This window comes from Narcine bancroftii, chromosome 4, assembly GCF_036971445.1.
Source record: "Narcine bancroftii isolate sNarBan1 chromosome 4, sNarBan1.hap1, whole genome shotgun sequence".
In the NCBI taxonomy this organism is placed as follows: domain Eukaryota; kingdom Metazoa; phylum Chordata; class Chondrichthyes; order Torpediniformes; family Narcinidae; genus Narcine; species Narcine bancroftii.
The window spans coordinates 6,457,872-6,483,322 of NC_091472.1; the positions used below are offsets into that span (position 1 = coordinate 6,457,872).

The window sequence follows — 25,451 nt, forward strand, 5'->3', positions numbered from 1 at the left end:
GAGGACCCTTTCCACTCTGCAACTTTCAGCTGCTCCCGTCGGGAAAGAGATCCAGGAGGATCAGAGCCAGCACCACCAGGCTGAGGAACAGCTTTTTCCCCCCCCAAGGACAATGAGAACGCTGAACGACCAGAGGAACTGCTCACACTCACCCTCCGAGACTCATTTGCACAAAGCAATATTTATTTGTAGAGTTGGAATACTTGTCCTGCATATGCAATGTCCGTCTGTATGTGTGAGACGTCTGGTTGTGTCTGTATGTTTTGCACTGAGGACCAGAAAATGCTGTTTTGTCAGGTTGTAATTGTACAATCAGATGACAATGGACTTAACTTGAAGCCCAAAACATTGGTTATGTGTCTTTATCTTTGCTAAAGTATGCTGTGTGACCCGACTTTCTCCAACATTGTGTTTTTACTTCAACCACAGCGTCTTCAAACTTTCCAGTATTTGGCAGGAGATCAGTCAAGTAGGGGGCATTACGGTTTGTGAGATCAGTGAGAGGGGTCCTTCTGCGAGCAGGCAAACAGGTTATCTTGAAGATTCATACAGCTGTGTAAAGAACACGAGAGAATAGAAGATTACAGTGAATAAAGAACACAAATATCACCAAGCAGGGCAGCATAAGAGCATTGTCATGGGGATCATTCAGGAGCCTGATGGCTGCAGGGAAGAAACGGTGTTTAAGCCTGTTGGTGTGCAATTTATCTCTCTTAAGCCTTCTCCCCTGGGGTGCAATGGGTCCTTCAGTGTGTTGGCTGCCTTTCCCAGGCAGTGGGAGATATAGATGGAGTCCATGGAGGGGGGGAATGTTTGTGTGATATTCTGAGCTGCGTTCATCACCTTCTGTTGTCTCCTGCTTCTTTCCTTGAAGCAGAACAGTGCAACATTTCAAGTTCAATGAACAGGGAAAACAAGACAATACCCCAATTACAGAGCACCGATGACATAGGGATGATTTAAAGTGGGATGTGAGTGGAAGGAAAAAGGTTGAGAACCTCTATTCTAATAGGTCCCCCTCAGCCTTCAATGCTCCATGGAGAAAAGTCCCAGCCTATCCAGCTGAGGTGTCAAATAATATTTGAGGGTGTAATAAGACCATAAGACATAAGAGTAGAATGAGTCCATTTGGCCCATCGAGTCCACTTACCATCCTCATCAACCCCAATTTCCTGGCTTCTCCCCTTAACCCTTCCTGATCGAGAACATATCTACTTCCATCCTAAATATCACCAATGACTTGGCCTCCACAGTAACAAATTCCAGTGATTCACCACCCTCTGGGGTAAGAAATTCCTCCTCATCTCCGTTCTAAAGCGACATTTTTTTATGCTGAGGCTGGGCTCTCGGGCCCCAGACCCTCCCACCATAGTGTTCCGAGGTTATGCTTCAGAAATTCAAACATTCTTTTTTAAAGCATTGAGAAACAATGCATTGAAGGAGATTGACAACAAGAAACAGGGCAATGGGAAAAGATAATCACATGAGCGATGTGCAACAAACACACTGCAGACGGAAGTAAAGGAAGATGAGGGAGAATAATGGAGCAAAGGGCCCTGCTGGAGGAACTCAGCGGGTCGAGGAACTCAGCAGGTCGACGAGCAGCAGTGGGAGAGAAAGCGCGCTCGACATTTCAGGGCAAAACCCTCATTAAGACGGGAAGCGCCAGAATGATGAGGAGAGAGAGTGGGAGGGGCACCCAGGATTCGGCAGACACTGGAATCTGGTGCCAAAGACCATCTGCTGGAGTTCTCAGCAGGTCGAGACAAAACTCTTCTTCAAGACCGAACAGGATGGGTTGGAGACGGGCCAGTATGAGAAAGGTAACTAACCGTGGTTATAGGTTAATTGGGTGTAATTGGCCAGCACATTCTGGGCCAAAAGGATCTGTGCTTTAGGTCTACATTTAAATTTTATATTTAAAATGGGGGGGGGAATAAAGAATGAAGGACAGATGGGGAGGTGGGGGGGGGAAGAAGCGAAAAGACTTTAGAATCAGAATTTACTGTCAAGAACTCCTTGTTTTGCAGCACCATAACAGAGCAAACATTTATAAAAACCACCTTATAAAAAAATTAAAATAGTGGACAAAAAGTCAAAGTGAGGCCGTGTCTGTAGTTTGTTGATCATTCAGGAATCTGATGGCAGCAGGGAAGAAGCTGTCCTTGTGCCGCTGAGGGCTCGTCTTCAGGCTCCTATAACTTTTTCCTGATGGTAGCAGAGTGAAGAGGGCAAGGCCTGGGTGGTGGGGGTCTTTGAGGATAGAGGCTGCATGCTTAAGACATCGCCTCTTATAGATGTCCTTGATGGAGTGAAGTCTGGTGCCCATGATGTCGCAAGCTGAGTTCACAACCCTGTACAGTTTTTCTTATCCTAGAGTTGGCACCTCCAAACAAGGCAGTGACGCAACCAGCCAGAATGCTCTCCACGGTCCACCTGTAGATGCTTTCAAGAGTGTTCAGTGACGTACCGAATCTCCTCAGACATCTCACAAAGTAGAGCTCCTGGCGAGCCTTCTTCACGATTGCATCAACATGGAGGCTCCAGGGCAGATACTTGGAGAGTTTGACACCCTAAGTGAAGTTCTTGACCCTCTCCACTACTGACCCCTCGATGAGGACTGGGTCGTGTTCCCCTGACTTCCTTCTGAAGTTCACAATCATCTCCTTGGTTTTGCTAATGTTGAGCAAAAGGTTGTATGCTTCAACAGGGGTGACTACCATAGGATGAGGGAGGAATTGGGCAGAGTGGACTGGGAGCACAGGCTCATTGATGAAACAGTTGAGGAACAGTGGAAGATTTTCAAAGAAATATCTTGTAATGCTCAACAAAAATATATTCCGGTCAGGAAAAAGGGCAGCAAGGGAGGGAAAAATCAACCGTGGTTAACAAAGGAAATAAAGGAGAGCATAAAATTGAAGGTGCAGGTGTACAAAGCTGCAGAGAGCAGTGGGAAACTGGAAGATTGGGAAAACTTTAAGAGACAACAAGGGGTTACAAAGCAGGTAATAAGAAATGGGAAAAAGGATTATGAAAGTAAATTGGCACAAAATATAAAAACAGAAAGCAAAAAATTTTATAAATATATAAAACGGAAGAGGGTGGCCAGAGTTAACATAGGACCCTTGGAGGATGAGAAAGGAAAACTGGTAGCAAAAAATTAGGAAATGGCCGAGGCATTGAACAAATGTTTTGTGTCAGTCTTCACGGTGGAAGACATGTCCAGCATCCCCAAGTGGGGAGTTAAGGATGCGAATGTTGGGGAGGGCCTTGATAAAATAGTTGTTACAAAGGAAGTAGTGATGGAGAAACTAATGGGACTAAAGCCAGACAAATCACCTGGTCCTGATGATATGCATCCAAGGGTTCTGAAGGAAATGGCAGAAGTTAGAGTTGATGCATTGGTGGTCATAGACCAAAATTCCTTGGATTCTGGGCAGGTCCCGGCAGACTGGAAGACAGCAAATGTCACGCCACTTTTTAAGAAGGGATGAAGGCGGAAGACTGGAAATTATCGGCCAATTAGCTTGACGTCTGTAGTTGGAAAAATGCTTGAAGCCGTCATTAAAGATGAAATAGTGAAACTTTTGGAACGTAAGAGTTCAATCAGGCAGATGCAGCATGGTTTTAGAAAGGGAAGATCTTGTTTGACAAACTTGTTAGGATTCTTTGAGGATATAATGGGTGCGATGGATAGAGGGGAACAGGTTGATGTTGTATATTTGGATTTCCAGAAAGCATTTGATAAGGTGCCGCACAAGAGATTTCTCAGTAAGTTATAGGAAAGTGGAGTCCGGGGAAGTCTATTGCCCTGGATTGAAAATTAGTTGTCTGACAGGAGGGAGAGAGTCGGGATAAGTGGGAGTTTTTCAGGTTGGCAGAGAGTGGTAAGTGGGGTGCCGCAGGGGTCAGTGTTAGGCCCACAACTGTTCATCATTTACATTGAATACTTGGAGGAGGGGACAAAATGTGGTGGAGCCAAGTTTGCGGATGACACCAAATTGAGTGGAAGAGCAAATTGTAATGAGGATGTGGAGAGTCTGAAGAGGGATAGAGTTAAGCTGGATGAGTGGGCAAAGGTCTGGCCGATGGAGTTCAATGTTAGTAAGTGTGAGGTTATCCACTTTGGCAATAAAAATAAAAGAGCTGAATATTATTTAAAGGGTGAGAAACTACACCATGCTGTTGTGCAGAGGGACTTGGGAGGGTTTGTGCATGAATCGCAAAACGTTAGGTTGCAGGTGCAGCAGGTTATTAAGAAGGCAAATGGAATGTTGGCCTTCATCGCTAGAGGAATTGAATTCAGGAGTAGGGAGGTCATGTTGCAACTGTATAAGGTACTGGTGAGACCACACCTGGAGTACAGTGTCCAGTTCTGGTCTCCATATTTAGAGACGGTCCAGAGGAGGTTTACTAGGTTGATCCCTGGGATAAAGGGGTTGACTTATGATGAAAGATTAAATCGTCTAGGATTGTATTCGCTCGAGTTCAGAAGAATGAGAGGAGATCTTATAGAAACATATGGGATTATGAAGGGTACGGATAGGATAGATGTAGGAAGGTTTTTTGAGCTGTCCGGGGAAACTAAAACGAGAGAACACAGTCTCAAGATTCGGGGGAGTAGATTTAGGACAGAGATGAGGAAAAATAGTTTTTCCCAGAGAGTAGTGAATGTTTGGAATTCTCTAACCAGGGAAGTGGTTGAGGCTGCTTCATTAAACATATTTAAAATTCAGTTAGATAAATGTTTACATGATAGAGGAATTAGGGGATATGGGGAGAAGGCAGGTAGGTGGAGTTAGGTCCTAAATTAGATCAGCCATGATCGTATTGAATGGCGGAGCAGGCTCAATGGGCCATTTTTGGCCGACTCCTGTTCCTACTTCCTATGTTCCTATGTTCCTGTGTGAGACCATTCACTGCGCTGATCTACCTCCCTCCTGTGCACTTTCCAATTGCAATTTGCGATTCTGCCGACAACTACGGTGCCATCGGCAAATTTGCAGATAGCATTGGAATTGGGTGTATCGTGGGTAGAATGCATCCTTGAGGTGTGCCTGTATTGATTGTCAATGAGAAGGAGATGTTTTTTTTCCAATTCGTACTGATTGTGGTCTTCCAATGAGGAAGTCAAGGATTCAATTGCAGAGTGGGGTGCAGAGGCCCAGGGTTTGGAGCTTGTTGACCAGCACTGAGGGAATAATGGTGTTGAAGGCTGAGCTGTAGACAATGAAGAGTAGCCTATATATGAGTTGCTGCTTTGGAGGTGATCCAGAGCTGAATGGAGAGCCAGTTAGACTGCTTCTGCTGTGGAGCGATTGTGACGATGGGTGAATTTGCAACGGGTCCAATCTGGCCAAGACCAACCTCTCGAAGCATTTCCTTACAGTAGAAGTCGGTGCTACTGGGTGATAGTCATTGAGGCAGCTCCCACTGCTCTACTTGGGCACCGGGATGAGTGATGCCATTTTGAAGCAGGTGGGAACCGTCAACTACAGCAGTGAAAGATTGAAAATGTCCATGAACACTCCAGCTAGTTGGATGGCACAGATTTTCATCTATGCCGTCAGGGCCTGACGCCTTGTGAGGGTTCACCCTCTTGAATAAAGGAAGATTTTTTTTCCTTAATCCATTCATGGATCTGGGATTGCAGGCAAGGCCATTGATGTGATCTACTAGGATGGATGTTTGAGGGCATGCAAAATCAATGAGGACACCTGCACACAGCATTATTCATTTACCCCACCCCCCTTGTCGGAAAGAGATACAGAGTGAGCATCTCCAGGCTGAGGAACAGCTTCTTCCCAGAGGCAGTGAGAATGCTGAACGACTGAATTAGCTGCTCAAGCAACAATTCAAGTGAATATTAAACAATATATTGTGACAGAATACAGATATGTTTTTGGGAGAAAAATTGGGGCGGGTTTTTAGTGTAACTCACATACAAACACTATAAAACAGATCTTATTTGAAATACCAGTGCTCTACTCATGATAGACAGACCAGCGTCAAGATGACAGTATGACAGTAAATCGGATGACAGTAAATTTAAACTTTTATTCTCTTTCCATAATTGCTATTCTGAAGGTGCTGGAGAGATGGCTCCTTACACTTCGAGTAAAGCTCGCTCTACGCCACATCCTAACACGGTTTTATCCTATACTCACTTTGCCTCGTGAAACTCCCTTGTGATGATAAACTCCAGCTTCAACTTGAGAAGACTGCACCCTGAGGATCTGGACAGCAACCAAAGGAGACAATGGCCAGAACCTGAGGGAGGATGGAAGAGACCAGAACTGGGGGACCACGCATCTCTATTCAAAGGGGTTGATTTAGAACAGAGATGAGAAGGAACAGCTTTTCCCAGAGGGTGGTGAATCTGTGGGATTTGCTGCCCATTGAAGCAGTGGAGGCGACCTCTTTGAATGTAGTTAATTTGTTCAATTTTAATTATAATTTTTAATGTAGGCCTCCAGGCTCTTCTGGCCCACAAGCCTCACCACACAAATACCCCAATTAACCTACAACTCCCGCACATTTTGAATGGTGGGAGGAAACTTGAACACTTGGAGGAAACCCGCGCAGCCAAAGGGAGAATGTATATATTCCTTACAGACAGCGGGGGATTTGAGCCTGCATCACTGGTAGTGTCATGCAAACCTCTACGCTGACCGTGCCACCCCAACTGAATTGGATAGCATTTTACATCGCAGAGGAATTAAGCGTTACGGGGAACAGGTGGGTAGGTGGAGATGAGTCCATGGCCAGATTAGATTGAATGTTGGAGCATGCTCGACGGGCCAGATTTCGGGGAAAGACAGAGTAAATGTAGATAGCTATTTTTTCCCACTGAGGGTAGGTGGGATATAAACCAGAGGACATGGGTTAGGACTGAAAGGGGAAAAAGTTTAGGGGGAACTTCTTCACACAGAGAGTGGTGGGAGTGTGGAACGAGCTGCCAGCTGAAGTGGTGAATACAGGCTCAATTTTAACATTTAAGAAGAATTTGGACAGGTACGTGGATGGGAGGGGTATGGACTGGGTACAGGTCAGTGAGACTAGGCAAAAAAAAAGGTTCATCACAGACTAGAAGGGCCGAAGAGGGCTATTTGTGCGCTGTAATGTTTGTTGGAAAGAGATACTTCCAATCTCTGGAAGAAAGTTTAGGGGAGACATTAGATATGTGTTTATTTTTACACAGAGAGTCTGCAATGCATTGCTATGGGTGGTCTTGGAGACTGGAACAATAGGGGCATTTAAAAGACTCTTGTACAGGCACATAGATGTAAGAAAAATAGAGGGTAATGGGTGTGAGATAGGGAAAAGTTAAATTGTTACGGAGTAGGTTTACATAGGTCAGCACAGCAATGTGGGCTGAAGAGCCTGTTCTTTGCTGTTATATTCCATGTTTTATAGGGTTCCAGGAAATGTGGCCGTTATTCTGAATCCTTAAAAAATCTCTCTCAGCCACTTCCCCACAAGGAGGTCCTGGCCACTCTCTTTAGTAGAACAAGATCGTTTTCAGGCCACGTTAAAAGTTCTGATTTATTGTCACACGCAACCCTTAGATTCGTTTTCGTGCGGACAAACCAGAATTTCTTCTCATCGGAAGTGCAAAAAAAAAACTTTACTCAAGAAAACATACATAGATAAAAGAGTAAAAGAGAGAAACACAAACAAAGAACGAGATGTGAACAAACTGACTACTCCACACAAACACCAAAAACAAATACAAACATAAGAATCCAGGAATCCCCTGGTATAACGAGACCTTCATTTGCTGTAACATGGTCCACAATCTTGGGCTCTTACTTATTGAGGTGTAGTCATTGTTATACAATGTAGAACAAAGAACAGTACAGCACAGTACAGGCCCTTCAGCCCACAAGTTCTTGTTGACCCATGTATACCAATCAATAATAAACTAATCCCTCCCTACCACCTAACCCTCTATTTTTCTTCCATCCCTGTTCCTGTCTAAGAGTTTCTTACATATCCCCAGTGTTTCAGCCTCCACCACCATCTCTGGCAAGGCATTCCAGGCCCCCACAACCCTGTGTGTAAAAACCTTATCCCTGATAAGTTATGAAAAAACCTTATCTCCTAAACTTCCCTCCCTTCACTTTCCACAGATGTCCTCTGATGTTTGCTATTCCTGCCCTGGGAAACAGGCGCTGGCCGTCCACCGTATCTATGCCTCTCATAATCTTATAGACCTGTATCAAGTCTCCTCTCATCCTTCTACGATCCAAAAAGTCCCAGCTCTGCTAACCTTGCCTCATAAGATTTGTTTCCCAATCCAGGCAACATCCTGGTAAATCTCCTCTGTACGCTCTCCACAGCTTCCACATCCTTCCTATAATGAGGTGACCAGAACTGAACATAATTCTCTAAGTGTGGTCTTACTAGAGATTTGTAGAGTTGCAACATGATCCCTCTACTCCTGAATTCATTCCCTCCATTAATGAAGCTCAGTGTCCCATAGACCTTCTTAACTATCCTATCAACCTGTGCGCCGACCTTGAGATGTATGGATTTGCAGCCCAAGGTCCCCCTGTTCATCCACACACCGACCATTTACCCTGTACTCAGCCTTCTGGTTTGTTCTTCCAAAATGCATCACCTCACACTTATCCGCCTTAAAATCCATCTGCCTCTTTTCTGCCCAACTCTACATCCTGTCTATATCCTCTTGTAACGTTGCATCAAATTACTTATTTTCCAATCATGGCAAATCTCTTCTGCGCCCTCTCCATCGCTACCACATCTTTCCTACAATGAGGTGACCAGAACGAAACACAATGCTCTAAGTATTGTTACGATGTAGGAAACCAGACAATCATCTTGTCTATCACAAGAAACATCAAAGAGTAGTGCAGGAAGATCAAGGAAATTATTTTACTGATATTTGCTGTGTGATCATTATTTTCTCAGGACTCTGAGAATGGCGCTCGAGAACGTGTATTGAAGATGAGTGCAAGCAGGAGAGGATTTAAAGCAGGGGACGATTTACAGGAGATGTGCAGGGCAAGGTTTTTTTTATACACAGAAAGAGGAGGGTGATTGGGGTAGAGGTGGAAGAAGGCACGATGCTCTGGATTTAAGAGGTTTCTGGACTGACACATGGATGTGCAGGGAAGAGCAGGATAGAGATGATGTTCAAGCATCAGAGACTCGGTCTAATTTAGGCATCACGTTCGGCACAGACATTGTGAGCCAAGCAAGCTGGTTATGGGCGGCTCTCGGTTAACTGCCTTTCTCTTCTTCAAAGGAGCATCTTTTACTCTCACCGAGTTCAAAGATAGGGTTTACCATTGTGATGGAATATTTATGGGACATAAATTGGTAAAATTAGAGAGGGTTACATACATAGACACACTTTAAAACAGACCTTATTTGAAATACTAGATTTCATATTCAAAGTGACTTTACAGAAGTTATGAAAAAAGCAGCTGTTAATTGACTTGTGAATGAATGGACAATTGTCTTTAAAAGCAAGAGCAAGAAAGAGGCTGTCTCCTAATACCTCTCAACAGAAAGAGGTTATTGTTTACCTAACAGAAGGTCAGGGGATTTTTTGCAAGTGAGAGAAAGAAGGAGAGGGCTGCCTGGCAGTTTGATGAAACAGAAGCTCCGAAGAGGTGGATGGCTGGAAGCGCTATCTGTCTGGTGTTTCTCTTGGAACAAGTGAACAGAAAGGAACTCTATATAGCCTGAAAGAAAGAGGTTATCATCTGGAGAACCCTGAAGGGGCAAGTTTCATCAGCAAGACACTGAGGTACCTCAGTTGTGGAAATCCTAGAACAACAAATCTCTCTCTGAAAAATGACAAGAACTTTCCTGAGCGGTAACCATTTACCTTTCCAGCACCAAAGCCTAGTGAACTTTATAAATGTTAAATTCTGTGCACAGTATAAGCATTGCCTGCACACGTGAACTTGGAAGAGTGAGAAGTGAACCAAATAACTTTTCTTAAATTTACGCACACATTACATACAAGTGCGCTTATAATTGGAAGGGGGTTAAGTTAGGTTAGTTAAGTTAATAGTGAAAAGTTAAAGTTTGATTCTTTTTTCATGTTTAAAGATAATTAAAAACAACTTTTGTTTAAGTAACCATTTGTCTTGGTGAATATCTAATGCTGCTGGGTTTTGGGGTCCTTTGGACTCGTAACACCATTTCGTCGAAAGATCCGACTTGGATGATGAACTGCAGCATCTGAACGTGGCAGCAACCCATCGTCTTCAGGGGACCCAAAATGTCAAGGCATCCTCTGCAGCAACTTCTTGGGCCAAAGCCCCAGAGCTACTTGCGGTGTGGATTATTCCATGCCTTACCATCAGACCACAAGACATAGGAGCAGAAATAGGCTCTTCAGTCCATCGAGTCTGCCGTGCCATTTAATCATGAGCTGATCCATTTTCCCACTCAGCCCCATTACCCGGCCTTCTCTCCATAACCAACCGTTGATGCCCTGGTGAATCAAGAACCTGTCAATCTCTGCCTTAAATACACCCAATCACCTGACCTCCACAACTGCCTGTGGCAGCAAATTCCACAGGTTCACCGCCCTCTGGCTACAAATATTCTTCCGCATCTTTGTTAAAATGGGCACTCTTCAATTCTGAAGTTGTGCCCTCTTGCTCTAGACTCTCCAACCATGGGATGCACCCTTTCTATATCTGCTCTGTCCAAGAATGTTAACAATCGGATGGTTTCAATGAGATCCCCCTTACCTGGGTGGAGAGTGACTTCAGTGCTGGTCAGGCTCTGTCCATCCTTGTTGAAGTTCGCTATTATCTTCGTGGGGCCCTGGCTGCCTTCCAAAAGACTGACGGTGAAGGTCATATTGAGCCTGGCCAACAGCCTTCTTGGTGCCGTGATGACGTAGGTTGGGCTTCGAGACACAATAAAATTAAAACAGGCTTACTTGAGTAGCTCCACACATCCACCTTATCCTTCCTTAGTGTGTTCCCGATCAGCTCAGTGGCGATGCACAGGATTTGAACCCTGGTCCCAATCATCGGTACTATAACAGCGTTGCTCTAACCATGCCACCCACCCTGAGGTTTTCATGTCAGTACATTCATGAGGTTCGGCAGAGACTGTACTGCATTAGAAATTCGAGATTTGGTAAGTCAACAAATACTCTTGCAAATTTCTGCAGAATTTTCTGATTAGTTACATTACTGACTGGCATGGAGGTGCCAATGCACAGGACAGGAAAAGAATACCGAGAATCTTGAACATGGCCAGCTCTAACTCGGGCATCAGTCTCCATTCCATCAAGGACATCTATAAGAGCCTCTATCCTCAAGGACCCTCACCACCCAGGTCACACTGCTACCTGTGGTGGTATGTTATTACATCACTAGGTCACCAGGTGGCTCACCTGGTGACCTTCCATATATAAACTGGTGGAGACCCATCCCCCCTCATTCTGGCCTAGGCTTGCACAGAGGCAAGACCTCAAGACCAAGCTGTATATATTAGCCTATTAAAACTAGCTTTTTACCTGCACTCTGCTTCGTGTGATTTGATGCGAGTCGCCATGAATTTAATAGGCTAATATTTACCCAGAATGGATGCCCCATCAGCCTTTGACTCAGCCAAGTCCCGACTCAGGGACCCACGCACGTGCAGTCAGAAACGGATCGGACAGAGAGCTGCAAGATCAGGATCGAGAGAGAGTGAGCGACCCACCCAGTGGTCGTGGTGGACTATGGAAGGGGCAGAAGCATCCCAGAGCAGTTAATGAGCGGCCGAGACCCCTGCCGGGTTAACTAACTCACCAGGACCAGGACCAGCCCACGGGGTTCCTGGTGTACGACCAAGAGTCACGTCAAGCACGGGTGGAAGGTGTGAGGAAAGTCGCCTACCCATCGCAATTTACCAGCAGGACTGTGGGGACGGACTACTAACCAGAGCCACCCCCAACCCTCCTTGATTCCCTGGAGAAGCCCCACGTTCCCGCAGGACCAGGTGACCATGTGGGAGAGGGATCAGGACCAGTACGTGCCCCCCTCCCACCCATCCCCCAGCCACCGAACCACTGGCTGAAGTTCAGCCAGGTACTGAGGCCCGACAGGCTAGAGCTAGATCCCAGAACCCCCGGAGCGACCATGCACTTTGGCCGATGGCAGAGATGCTTTTTAAATTACGCGGTCGTTGAAGGAGCGTCAGAGGGGGAGATGCTGATGCTACAGTTAGCTCAGCTGGAGAATCGCCCGTACTCGTTCATACAGGACGTTAAATCATATCAAGAAGCGATGAACACTCTGCAGAGACTCTATAATAGAGGGCACAGCGAGCTGCCCTCCAGGCATCGGCTTATGACCAGGTCGCAACAGGCAGGGGAGTCTGTTAGAGACTTCATACTCGAGCTGAAAGATTTAGCGAGGGCTTGTACTTTTAAAGCAGTATCAGCCCAAGAGTATGTGGATGAACTGGTAAGGGACAGAATTGTAGCCTGTGTCAGATCGACGGAAATAAGACAAAAGCTGTTGGAAAAAGGGATGGTTAGGCTTGAAGAGGCAGAAACTATTGCGGAGGCTCTGGGGGACTCTAGGAGGGAACTAGAGGAGTACTCAGAACCGGATTCGTTAGCCCCTCGCAAGGAGAGATACACGGGTGATCAAGGGCATCACATAGCGGCAGCAGCCCCACTGGAGCACCCCAAGTGCCCTTTCTGCCGGCAGCTAAAGCACCCTAGAGCTCACTGCTCGGCTAGGGAGAAGTTCGAGGTGTGCATTATGCGAAAGTCTGCAGAAGCCTCAAGGCTCCCGCCAAAGCCAATGAGAGGTGGGAAAGCTCTTCTCCTTCCCCCACAGGCAAGCAGAAGCAGAGTGCCATGTGCTGTCGGCCATCTTGGGAAAGGGACGCTGGACAGGGGACATTGCGACTGGGGACGAATACGATGCTGAATGCCTCTATGACCAAGATTCAGACTCCTACCGGAAGGGAGAATGTGCCATGCTGGCCTTACTGTGATTGAATCAGGCAAGTCCACATGATTTATCGGACGCGACCGTTAGTATTAAGATTAACGAGTCCACTGTAAATTGTTTAGTGAATAGTGGGAGTGCCGAGAGATTCATAGACCGAGGGCTAGTAGAACGCCTTGCATTAAAAACATACCCGAGTGATCACCAAATTTTATTGGCGTCTAACGAACATGTAACTAAGGTCAAACATTTCTGCAGGGTCACACTGGAGATACAGGGTACGGAGTAGGAGGGGTTTAAGTTGCTGGTGCTCCCTCGCCTCTGTGCGCCAGTACTGCTGGGGCTGGACTTTCAGTACCAGCTGAAAAGCATCACACTAGTGCATGACGGGCCGTTCCCTTCACTAATCCTTAGAAATAGACAACACTGTAACCTTATGGACCTGAATATAGAACCACCCCCGTTATTCACACACCTCACTCCCGACTGCACTGCAGTGGACACCAAGAGCAGGAGGTACAGCCCGAAAGACAGGGAGTTCATGAGAGCAGAAGTTCACAGACTCCTGCAGGAGGGCATTATAGAGAAGAGCTCCAGCCCCTGGAGAGCACAGGTTGTTGTAGTGAAGTCTGGGGAAACGAGGTGCATGGTTGTGGACTTGTAGAGCTCGTCGAAAGAACCAAAGACTTGTTGATCCAAACCAAGGCTTTTATTAGCAAAAGACCGGAGCTCTTCACAGGTGGCCGACCAGTCCGGAATGATCCGACCTGGCTAGGGACACAACCCTTTAAGGCCCAAACAATAGGTGTGGCTTAGCTCTCAGCCAATCGCTGTAAGCACAGTCTAGATACAGTAACTATATACACTATGTACATTGGTGATAGATCTGTACTATCACAGGACTATAGTCAGACGATCAATAAATTTACACAGTGGATGCCTACCCGCAGACATGGTAAGCAGCATTGACCAGTACAAAATGTTCTCCACCATTGATCTCAAGGCAGTGTACCACCAGTTGCCCATTAGGGAGAGCGACCGGATATACATGGCGTTCGAGGCGGACGGTAGGCTGTACCAGTTCCTCCGCCTCCCCTTTGGCATCACCAATGGGGTATCCCTGTTCCAGTGAGAGATGGACCGCATAGTGGACAAGTACCACTTACAGGTAGTGTTCCCACACCTGGACAATGTTACGTTTTTTTCAGACAGCAAAGGACCGCAATCTAACATATAATACGGATAAATGCGTCTTCAGCACTAGGAAGCTGGCTATTCAGGACTATGTGGTGCAGAACGGGGATATCAGCCCGGACCCTGCCCACATGCGCCTGCTCCTAGGCCTCCCAATTCCACATTCACAGAAGACATTAAAGTGATGTTTGGGGCTTTTCGCATATTACGCACAGTGGGTCCCCAACTACTCCAACAGGGTCTGCCCACATAAAAGCCTCGACTTTTCCTCTCAGCCCTGCAGCTACCAAAGCCTTTAAGGAGGTTTGGGATCTGATTACGAAGGCAACCCTGCGATCCATAGATGAGACGGTCCCTTTTCAGGTAGAGACCGATGCCTCAGATGTGGCGTTGGCTGCCACCCTGAACCAGGCAGGGTGACCAATGGCCTTTTTCTCGCGGACCCTGCAGGGGTCTGAGGTAAGACAATCGGCTGTGGAGGGAGGCCCAAGCCATCGTGGAAGCAGTGAGGCACTGGAGATACTTTCTGGCCTGTATACGCTTCACCCTCGTCTCGGACCAACGATCCGTGGCATTCATGTTCGATAACCAGAACAGGGGGAAGATAAAAAATGATAAGATCTTGCACTGGAGGATAGAATTGTCTCCATATAGCTAAGGCATTCTATACCGCCCAGGGAGGCTCAACAAGCTCCCAGACGCACTGTCCAGAGGCAGCTGCGCGACCCTTAACCATGTGTCCCAGCTGCAGAGCTTGCACAATGAGCTGGGTCACCCGGGAATTGCTAGGCTTTTTCGCTTTATAAGGGCCCAAAACCTCCCATTCTCAGTAGAGGAGGTACGGACGGTAAGCCAGGTCTGCCCCATTGGTGCGGAGTGCAAACCGCAGTTCCACTGACTAGATAAAGCTACACTAATAAAAGCTACCAGGCCTTTCAAATGTCTCAGCCTCAACTTTAAAGGCCCACTCCCTTCCTACGATAGAAAAGTTCATTTCTTCAATGCCATTGACGAATACTCAAGCTTCCCCTTTGCTATCACGTGTCCCGATGTCTCTGCAGCCATGGTAATAAAGTGCATGCAGTCCATCTTCAGCTTGTGCAGGTACCCCAGCTACATACACATGGACAGGGGTGCTGCCTTTACGAGCACCGAGGTCCAGAAGTACCTGAGAGATAGGGGCATTGCGACCAGTCGCACTACAAGCAATAACCCCAGGGGGAACGGACAGGTAGAAAGGGAGAACGTCACCATCTGGAAAATGGTCCTACTGACCCTAAAAGCAAAGGACTTATCAGTGGCAAGGTGGGAAGATGTGTTACCAGAGGCCCTGAACTCCATGCGCTCCCTATTGCCACTACTGCCACTAACATGACACCCCATGACCATATAACCATATAACCACTTACAGCACAGAACAGGCCAGTTTGGCCCTACTAGTCCATGCCGTAACAAATCCCCACCCTCCTAGTCCCACTGACCAGCACCCGGTCCATACCCCTCTAGTCCCCTCCTATCCATGTAACGATCCAGTCTTTCCTTAAATGTGACCAATGATCCCGCCTCGACCACATCTGTCGGAAGCTCATTCCACATCCCCACCACCCTCTGCGTAAAGAAATTTCCCCTCATGTTCCCTTTATCATTTTCCCCCTTCGATCTTAAACCATGTCCTCTAGTTTGAATCTCCCCCTTAAATGAAAAAGCCTATCCACGTTTACTCTGTCTGTCCCTTTTAAAATCTTAAACACCTCTATCAAGTCCCCTCTTTCTCGAGGAAACCCGCGACAGGCACGGTGCTGCCTAGATGGCTGACGACACCGCTCTTCTGGAAGCACTGGAGATGCCACAGGACAGACCCTCTGGTGGAGCCCGTGGAAGTGAGGCATGCGAACCCTCACTACGCATACGTCGTGTTCGGGGACGGACGGGAAGACTCGGTGGCCACCAGGGTCCTCGCACCGGCAGGAAACATGGGCGGCACAGGAGAGCTGCAGACCTCTAAGGACCGGCAGGATGGGACAGCGGATGATGCAGGAGAGCCACAGGCCCCGGCAGACAAGCAGGAATGCACCACGGAGGACCCGGGAGGGTTGCAGACCCCTACGGAGCAGCACGACGAGTGACGGACGAGCACACTTCCAATGACCAACACACGGGCGGAAACCCCTACGTACTGACAATAACCACACCAGCAGTGCAAGTATAAGACAGCTTTAATAAACTAATATGTACACTAAGAGGTCAAGACAAACCTGGAAGGCTAGATTGTAGCTCTGGACTACTTTATATACAAGGTCACTGGGATAACCCTTGGTGACCTAGTGGTATAATTACATATCACCACACCCTACACCCCCACAACATACCCTCACCCAGGGTCAGGACCCCCAGGCTCTGATATCCCCCACCTCCCCTGCCCTCCGAAGGTCCACGAGGAAGAGGAAACCTCGTCAGATATTGAACATGAACGCATGGAAAGAGACGGGGGTGGGGCTAGGGGGAGTCCCAATTTTTTAGGGGGGGGGGGTGAATGTGGATGTATGTTATTACACCACTAGGTCACCAGTTTGCTCACCTTGCATATATAAACCGGTGGAGACCCATCCCCCCTTATTTTGGCCTAGGCTTGCACAGAGACAAGACGTCAAGACCGAGCTGTATATGTTAGCCTATTAAAACTAGCTTTTTACCTGCGCTCTGCTTCGTGTGATTTGACGCGAGTCGCCATCACTACCATCGGGAGGGAGTGCAGCACAGCTTTACAGGGTTAGTTCCCAGGATGGCAGGATTGTCATACGCAGATAGGTTAGAAAGATTTGGACTCTATGTGATGGAGTTTAGAAGGATGAGGGGAGACAAGATTGAGGTATTTAGGATTATCAAAGGGCTTGACAGGGTGAGACGAGGACAAGAGGGCATAGTTTAAGAATACAGGGAAGGCCATTGAACACAGACATGAGGGGATTTTTTTTTACCCAGAGAGTTGTGGGTCTGTGGAATACATTGCCACAGAGGGTAGTGGGGGCGGAGTCGCTGGATAGATTTAAGAGTTGTGGGCAGGGGAGTTAAGGGTTATGGGGATAAGGCTGGTTATTGAAAGGGAAAGATCAGCCATGATCCGATAAATGGCGGTGCTGGCTCGAAGGGCCAATTGGCCTACTCCAGCACCTATTGTCTATTTATATTATATCATTATCTAGTATGCGCTGTGTATTGTGTGTGCACTGTAGTCCATTAATCTTCGTCCGCGAAGCCAAGCCAAAGAAGAAAAAAAGAAAAGAGTAGTCTGGAGAAATCTAGTTGTAGATGTACAGACAGATGATAATGAACTTGAACTGCACAGTCTGCCCTTCTCCCAAAGTTCTACGCAGTGGAACACTTGTACCTCTCCCGATTCAATACCCCATCCTGAATGCAGTCTCCACCACATCAGAAAAAACAAACGTAGATTGGGTGTTAAACAGGAAAATCTGCAGACGCTCTCACTGTAGTGGAACGCAGAAATGTGCGGGAGAAACTCAGCAGGTCGCACAGCACTTACTGGAAGTAAAGGGATACCAACATTTCGGGCCTGAGCCCTTCATTGTGGCATGAGCACAAAGCAGGCAGACGCCTGTGGGGGGGAGGAGGAAGGGGCTTGGGGGAGGGGGGAGAGGTGGGCTGGGGGAGGAGGAGTGCAAGCCTACAGGTAAGATGGCATAGGTCGATAGGGGTGGGAGGGTCGAAGCGAAAAAAGCCGAGATGATGTGGGGGGTGGGGGGGGGGGTGTAGCTCTCTGAATGGGGAGGGTAAACAAGGGGAACTGGAGGAAAGGCGCAGTTAGTGGAGCGGTTCACGCACGGCTATTACAGCGCCAGCGATCGGGACCGGGGTTTCAATCCCGCGCTGACTGTAAGGAGTTTGCACCTTCTGCCTGTGGGTTTTCCCCCAGGGGCTGCGGTTTCCTCCCACCGTTCAAAACGTACGGAGGGTTGTAGGTCAATCGAGTGTAATTGGGGCCGTCTGGGCTCATGGGCTGAAAGGACCTGTTACCACGCTGCATTCCTAAAAATTTCTTTAAAAAAGACAGAAAAAGAGGGAAAGAGAGAGATTTGGGGGGTGGGTGGAAGGGGGGGATTGCTTTGTACAATGTAATTCAGACAACAAGAATGGCCTGAGCTCCTGATAGCCTCTCACTTTTATCTTTCTGTGATAGTACAGATCTATCACCAATGTACATAGTGTATATAGTTACTGTATCTAGACTGTGCTTACAGCGATTGGCTGAGAGCTAAGCCACACCTATTGTTTGGGCCTTAAAGGGTTGTGTCCCTAGCCAGGTCGGATCATTCCGGACTGGTCGGCCACCTGTGAAGAGCTCCGGTCTTTTGCTAATAAAATTGTAGAGCTCGTCGAAAGAACCAAAGACTTGTTGATCCAAACCAAGGCTTTTATTGAGGTGGCAGTGGTGTCTGGGCAGGCCACAGCGAATGGGAAGCGGGAGTATTCGTCGATGGCCGTAAGGATGTAGGTATTACGGTTGGTCGACGGTAGGGGTCCCTTAAAGTCTACGCTAAGACGCTCGAAGGGGCGGGTGGCTTTGATAACGTGGGAGTTATCCGGACGGAAGAAGTGGGGCTTGCATTCGGCGCACACCGAACAGGCTCGGGTCATGGAGCGGATCTCCTCAACTGTGTAGGGTAAGTTGCGCGCCTTGACAAAGTGAGCAAACCTAGTGACCCCTGGATGACAGAGCGCCTCATGGAGTTTCCGTAGTCTGTATGCTGGCGCACGTCCCCCTGGAGAGCGCGTCAGGCGGGTCGTTGAGCTTACCAGGCCGGTACAGGATGTCATAGTTAAAGGTGGAGAGTTCGATTCTCCATCTGGCGATTTTGTCGTTTTTTATCTTACCACGCTGGGTGTTGCTGAACATGAAGGAGACCGCGCGTTGATCAGTCAACAGTGTAAAGCGCCTCCCAGCGAGGTAATGTCTCCAACGACGTACCGCTTCAACTATGGCCTGGGCCTCCTTCTCGATCGAGGAGTGTCTACTCTCCGGACCCTGGAGGGTTCTGGAGAAGAAGGCTACAGGCCGACCGGCCTGGTTCAAGGTGGCTGCCAGGGCGAAGTCGGATGCATCGCTCTCGACTTGAAACGGGACAGACTCATCGATCGCGTGCAGCGTCGCAGCAGCGATGTCAGATTTGATTCGATCGAAAGCCGCTGTGGCTTCGGTCGAGAGGGGAAAAGAGGTGGTCTTGATAAGAGGACGTGCCTTGTCGGCGTAGTTTGGAACCCATTGGGCGTAATACGAGAAAAGGCCCAGGCAGCGTTTGAGAGCTTTCTGGGTATGTGGGGGGGGTAAGTCCATTAAGGGACGCATGCGGTCAGGATCTGGTATGACTATCCCGTTTTCCACCACACAACCTAGAATAGCGAGTCGTGTGGTCCGGAAAACACACTTGTCCAAATTGTAAGTCAGGTTTAGCTGACGGGCAGTTTGAAGAAATTTGTCTAGGTTGGCGTCATGGTCCTGCATGTCGTGGCCGCAGATGGTGATATTGTCCAGATACGGGAAGGTAGCGGTTAGCCCGTTCTGGTCCACCATCCTGTCCATTTCCCGCTGGAAGACCGCGACACCATTTGTGACCCCGAATGGTACCCTGAAAAATTGATATAGCCACCCATTCGCTTCAAAGGCCGTGAATGGTCGGTCCTCGCAGCGGATCGGGAGCTGGTGGTAGGCCGAACGTAGGTCAATAGTGGAGAAAATGCGGTACTGGGCGATCTGGTTCACCACATCCGTGATGCGTGGCAGGGGGTACGCATCCAGGAGTGTGAAGCGGTTAATGGTCTGGCTATAGTCGACCACCATCCGTAGTTTTTCCCCATTCTTGACAACCACCACCTGGGCTCTCCAGGGGCTTGAACTGGGTTCGATGATGCCCTCATCCAGCAATCTACGCACCTCACTCCTAATGAATTGCCTGTTTTCGTAACTATATTGCCGACTTTTGGTGGCCACAGGCTTCCAGCCAGGGGTGAGGTTTGCGAAGAGTGCTGGCGGGGCAATCCGGAGTGTGGAAAGGCCGCAGGATTGGCCCCGGGGCACGGGGGCGGGTTGCTCGGGTGCTTCGGGAGTGGGGCGATGGCAGACCGAGAGGGAGAATGCCACCATATGGAGAGCGGTTACACTGGCTCTCCGGTCTAAAGGTCTCCCCCCCTCTCACTGGCAGGAGGTTCTCACTAGTGCCTTACACTCCATCCGCTCCCTCCTATGTACTGCAACAAATGCCACCCCCCCACGAAAGGATGTTCCTTTTCCCGAGGAAGTCCGAATCGGGAACCACTGTACCGGCATGGCTCACCGTCCCTGGCCCCGTCCTTTTGCGACGCCACGTCCGGCACTCAAAGAACGACCCCTTGGTCGACCGAGTGACTCTACTCCACGCGAACCCACATTACGCATACGTGGAGTTCCCAGACGGGCGGGAGGACACTGTTTCGGTGCGGGACCTAGCTCAGGACGCGGTAGACCCAGCAAACCCCCCAACTCCTTATGCTCCAGGCCCCGTGCCGCAACAGAAGGACCAACAGCACCCCAATGACTCGGGCCACCCTGCCGACAAAACGACTGGGGAATTGAGCGACGGAGCAGTCGCACCCGATGAGCCCGCTGGCGACACCACTCCAGCGACCCCAATCCCGGCACCACGGCGGTCACGCCGGATGGTCAGACCCCCTGACCGCTACAGTCCTTGACCTACCCCTTCCTTTTCATTCTCTCCCTCGTTTTTGTTTTTTTTTTCCCAGGGTCAATTCTCCAAGAAGGGGTGAATGTGATAGTACAGATCTATCACCAATGTACATAGTGTATATAGTTACTGTATCTAGACTGTGCTTACAGCGATTGGCTGAGAGCTAAGCCACACCTATTGTTTGGGCCTTAAAGGGTTGTGTCCCTAGCCAGGTCGGATCATTCCGGACTGGTCGGCCACCTGTGAAGAGCTCCGGTCTTTTGCTAATAAAAGCCTTGGTTTGGATCAACAAGTCTTTGGTTCTTTCGACGAGCTCTACACTTTCACACTGTAATATAGTCAGAATAAGGTGAACTATTTGCATCCATGTAAGAATACACCCTTCTCACTGTAGTAACTGTTGTGCAGCAGTGGGAGCAGACTTGTTCACCGAGAATCAAGAGTGATATTTAATAGTAGCCTGTTACGACTCTAAGTTTCCATTCATCAAAAGGGTCAAAGACCTGAGAGTGTCAACTATTACCTCAGAAATGAGAGCATTCCTTCCTGAACAAGGAATACCAGAACAAGTAATCTGTAAAAATGGAACACAGTTCACGTCTCAAGAATTCAGATAGCTGGCTGCAGAGTATGGGTTTGATATCACTACATCATCCCCATACTACCCCAAAGGTCATGGGTTCATTGAAAGACGAGTGCAAACTCTGAAACACACATAGTTAAGTGTCACAAAGCAAAAGAAGACTCATACATAGCTCGGCTGTCATTACGAGCCACACCTTTAAGGGCTGACATGAAATCCCTGGCAGAACTTCTAAATGGCAGGAGATACAAAACAACTCTGCCAAGCAAAATACACCCTCCAGAAGACCAGGAGGAAACCAGAAGAGGACTGGCTGGCACGCAAGAAGAAGGACGCCAGCACTATAACAAACATTGCCGGAACTCTTCAGAGGGCAGCATGTGCATATTCAAGAGCCAATGTTGAGAACATGGATCCCAGCAAAGGTTGTCAGAGAAGCTGAGACACCAAGATCGTACATTGTCGAGACAGACTCTGAGGAGGAACTGAATTCCCGTCCGGCCGACACAAGATGTGATAAAGCAGAAAGCTTTAATACCAGCAATGCCTGCAGCACCAATATCAAGTGAGGTATCAAGTGAAGAGGCCACGACCACTGATCCCGAAACATCAGCACAGCAGTTGTCAGGTTAACATCACCTACACATGGACCAGCAACACAGAGCCCAACGGTCGCAGCCAAATCCACAAGATGGTGAAGGGACATACTGCCCCCAGTGCAATATCAATAAGGACTATTTAAAAATAGTTGAGTAAATAAACTAGTGTACAAGTTCAGTTACTTAAAATGCACTGGAAAGAAAGTGACAAAAAACACTAATTTTTTCATTCACCTTGAGCAGGAGGGATGTTATGTAGTCAAGAAAATTTGAACTATTTTGTAACTGCATTGTGGGGCGTATGAATATGTATATCTGTGTGAGTGAACAGTTTCCTGAGATGGTGGAAGGCGTCAGTAAGTCAAGTCTCTTCTGTTATTTGAATCTTGCACCTCTAAGCTATTTAAGAAGCCTCCCAAGTAACTCAGAGATGTAACAATCTCCTACACTCTTCCTATGAAGCAGAACAGAAGCTTGAAGAAGAGCATCTCACCACATTCCCCATGTACATTTCAGGAAAACCCGCTGGTTAGCACTAAAGACCAGCAATCCTGACTTTTGTTTTGTTCCCTCCTTGGTAAGACTTGGGACCAAAGGACATTTCTTCACCCATCTGACCTGTACATTTTACCTTGCCTCTCTCCCCTTTTGTCTCGCCTCTGCCTCTCTCCATCATGTTTCACCTCTGCCCAGTTCACCAAGCCCATTGGAGGCCTCCATCTAACCCCTCCCACCTTGTCCTCTGTATGAACTTTCCTCAGTCCAGATGAAGATTTTCCACTCCAAACATCGACAATTCTATTCCTATGACCATGAGACATACAAGCAGAAATAGGCTATTCATCCCATCGAGTCTGCCCCACCATTTTCCCACTCAGCCCCACTGCCCTGCCTTCTCTCCATAACCTTCGATGCCCTGGCTAATCAAATAAACTGATCACTCTCTATCTTAAATACACCCAATGACCCGGCCTCCACCACAGCCTGTGGCAACAAATCCTACGGATTCCCCACCCTCTGGCTGACGAAATTCCTCCACATCTCTGTTCTAAGTGGACGGCCTTCAATCCTGAAGTTGTAGCCTCTTGTCTTTGACTCTCCCTCCTTGGGAAACAACCCTTCAACATCTACTCTGTCCAGGCCCTCCAACATCCGAAATATTTCAATGTTCCTCCCACTCTATCCCGCTGGGTTCCTCCAGAAGATTCTGTTCGACTTCAGATTTCAGCATCTTGAGTCTCCCGTGTGTCTCTTGTTGAAAGAGACACTCTTCTTGCCCTTCTAAATTCTCTTAACCCAGTGCCTGGGTTCAAATCTGCCAATGTCCGTGCGGAGCTTGTTAGGGCGCCAGTTCGCCCAACGCTATTACAGCACCAGCGATCAGGACTGGGTTTCAAATCCCATGCCGTCTGTAAGGAGATTGTACCTTCTCTCCGTGGCTGTGTGGGTTTTCCCTGGGGGGGGGGGGGGGCCTCCGGTTTCTTCCCACCATTTGAAACGTACCGGGTGTGCAGGTTAATTGGGTGTAATTGGGCGGCACAGGGCCGTGGGCCGAAACGGCCTGTTACTGAGCTCTATGTCTAAATTTAATTTTTTTCAATTTAAAAATTAAATTTAAAATTGTCCACCTGACCTTCATTTTTTTTTCCTGATAAATCTCAAATGGTGTGCCTGCGCAAACAGTTGTAGATAAGACTGGCACAATCCAGGCTGCGGGAGGATGCGCTGAGGGATGCACTGAGACTTGGCGCTGGCAATGCAAGGGCGCTGCGGGAAGGACTACAGTCAATGAAAGCACAAGGAACCACAGACACCACCTCACATTTCCTTTTCTTCTGCACTAATTTTGTTCATTCTTAAAACGCAATTTACGGCACTTTTTCCACCTGCAATACGGGCACAAAGCCACACGTGTTCACGACCATAAATTCTGACCCCGGAGTCCTTCCGTTATCGGGCATTGAGGGGCTGAGACTGAGGGGGAGCCCTTCAAACAGCAGAGGGGGACTCCCGTAAGGACAAGGTGCCATTGGTGTCAAGAGAAATCAATATTGTACAGTGATGGAAACGTATGGGCACAAACTAAGGATGGGAAGAGACTGAACAGGTTTCCTCTGTAAATAATTATTAAAATATAAAGTCTATTTTTAGATTAAAATAGTTTTTTTTTAACAAATAAAATATGGCTGTATTCATCAATAACCACAACAAAGCAGAAACCGCCAGATCTCAGCCACATGTCAAGGTTAGTATCCAGATATTGACCCTCTTGGAAGTGGCTGATTAACATGGCGGTGGGAGTCCACGAAGTAAACACAACTTGCATTTTAACAGAAAGGAACCATCGACAAACATGTAAATAGATTCCGTCCTCACCACCAAGTTCTTACCTTCTGGCAGTGCAGGTAGAGAGATGGGTCAGTAGCAGCAGGGCAGAGAGGGAGAGAGTGCAGGCGATGGGGGGCATGTTGCAGGTTGGGGCAAGTGCCCTGCTCGCAGCCTCTCACCACCCAGCAGTGCCACGGACTGGACAGGGAAAGGGCCAATCCCTCTCGCTCAGTGCCTCTCCTCTCTTTCTGACAATCCCTTATTCTCCTTTTGTGAGAGACTCTCTCTCACACACACACACTTCCTTCTGGCACTTCCTTCTCTCTGACACTCTCCCCTGACCCTGTGGTACACTCAGTATATTATGTCCTCTGTCTCTCTCTTTCAGTCCATTTCCATCTCTTTATTTATTTCATTCTCTCAGTCTGTCACTGGGACCAAATGTAACCATTTTCTATGGTGACAACTCTTTTATCTCTCCACTCATTCAGTCTGATTCTGCCACCTTCATCTGTTTCTCACCCCACCCCCAACTCTCCCTGTCTCTCCCTCTTCCACTCTCCTTCTGTCTTTCCCCTATCTCTCCTTCTCTCCCCACTCTCCCTCTCTCCCTCTCTCTCCCTCTCTCTCTCTCTCTCCCTCTCTCTCCCTCTCTCTCCCTCTCTCTCCCTCCCTCTCTCTCTCCCTCCCTCTCTCTCCCTCCCTCTCTCTCCCTCCCTCTCCCTCCCTCTCTCTCTCTCCCTCTCTCTCCCTCTCTCCCTTTCTCTCTCTCCCTCTCTCTCCCTCTCCCTCCCTCCCTCTCTCTCCCTTTCTCTCACTCCTTTTCTCTCTCTCTCTCACTCCTTTTCTCTCTCTCTCTCACTCCTTTTCTCTCTCCCTCTCCTCCCTCCCTCTCTCTCTCTTTCTCTCACTCCTTTTCTCTCTCTCTCTCACTCCTTTTCTCTCTCTCTCACTCCTTTTCTCTCTCTCTCTCACTCCTTTTCTCTCTCTCTCTCACTCCTTTTCTCTCTCTCTCTCACTCCTTTTTCTCTCTCTCTCTCACTCCTTTTCTCTCTCTCTCTCA

The 25,451-nt window shown here is 48.1% G+C and overlaps 1 protein-coding gene across 1 annotated transcript in view; it reads right to left on the bottom strand.

Moving 5' to 3' along the window:
* The window catches only part of cd109 (CD109 molecule), a 490,209-nt gene extending 465,270 nt beyond the window's left edge, over positions 1–24,939 (bottom strand). The window contains exons 1-2 of the mRNA XM_069930693.1: positions 24,451–24,939; positions 10,737–10,897 (exon numbers count right to left, since the gene is read on the bottom strand). Coding sequence (XP_069786794.1) covers positions 10,737–10,897; positions 24,451–24,527 — 238 coding nt within the window. The 5' untranslated portion in view covers positions 24,528–24,939. The remainder of the gene's footprint in view (positions 1–10,736; positions 10,898–24,450) is intronic.
* Between the last annotated feature and the right edge of the window lie 512 nt (positions 24,940–25,451).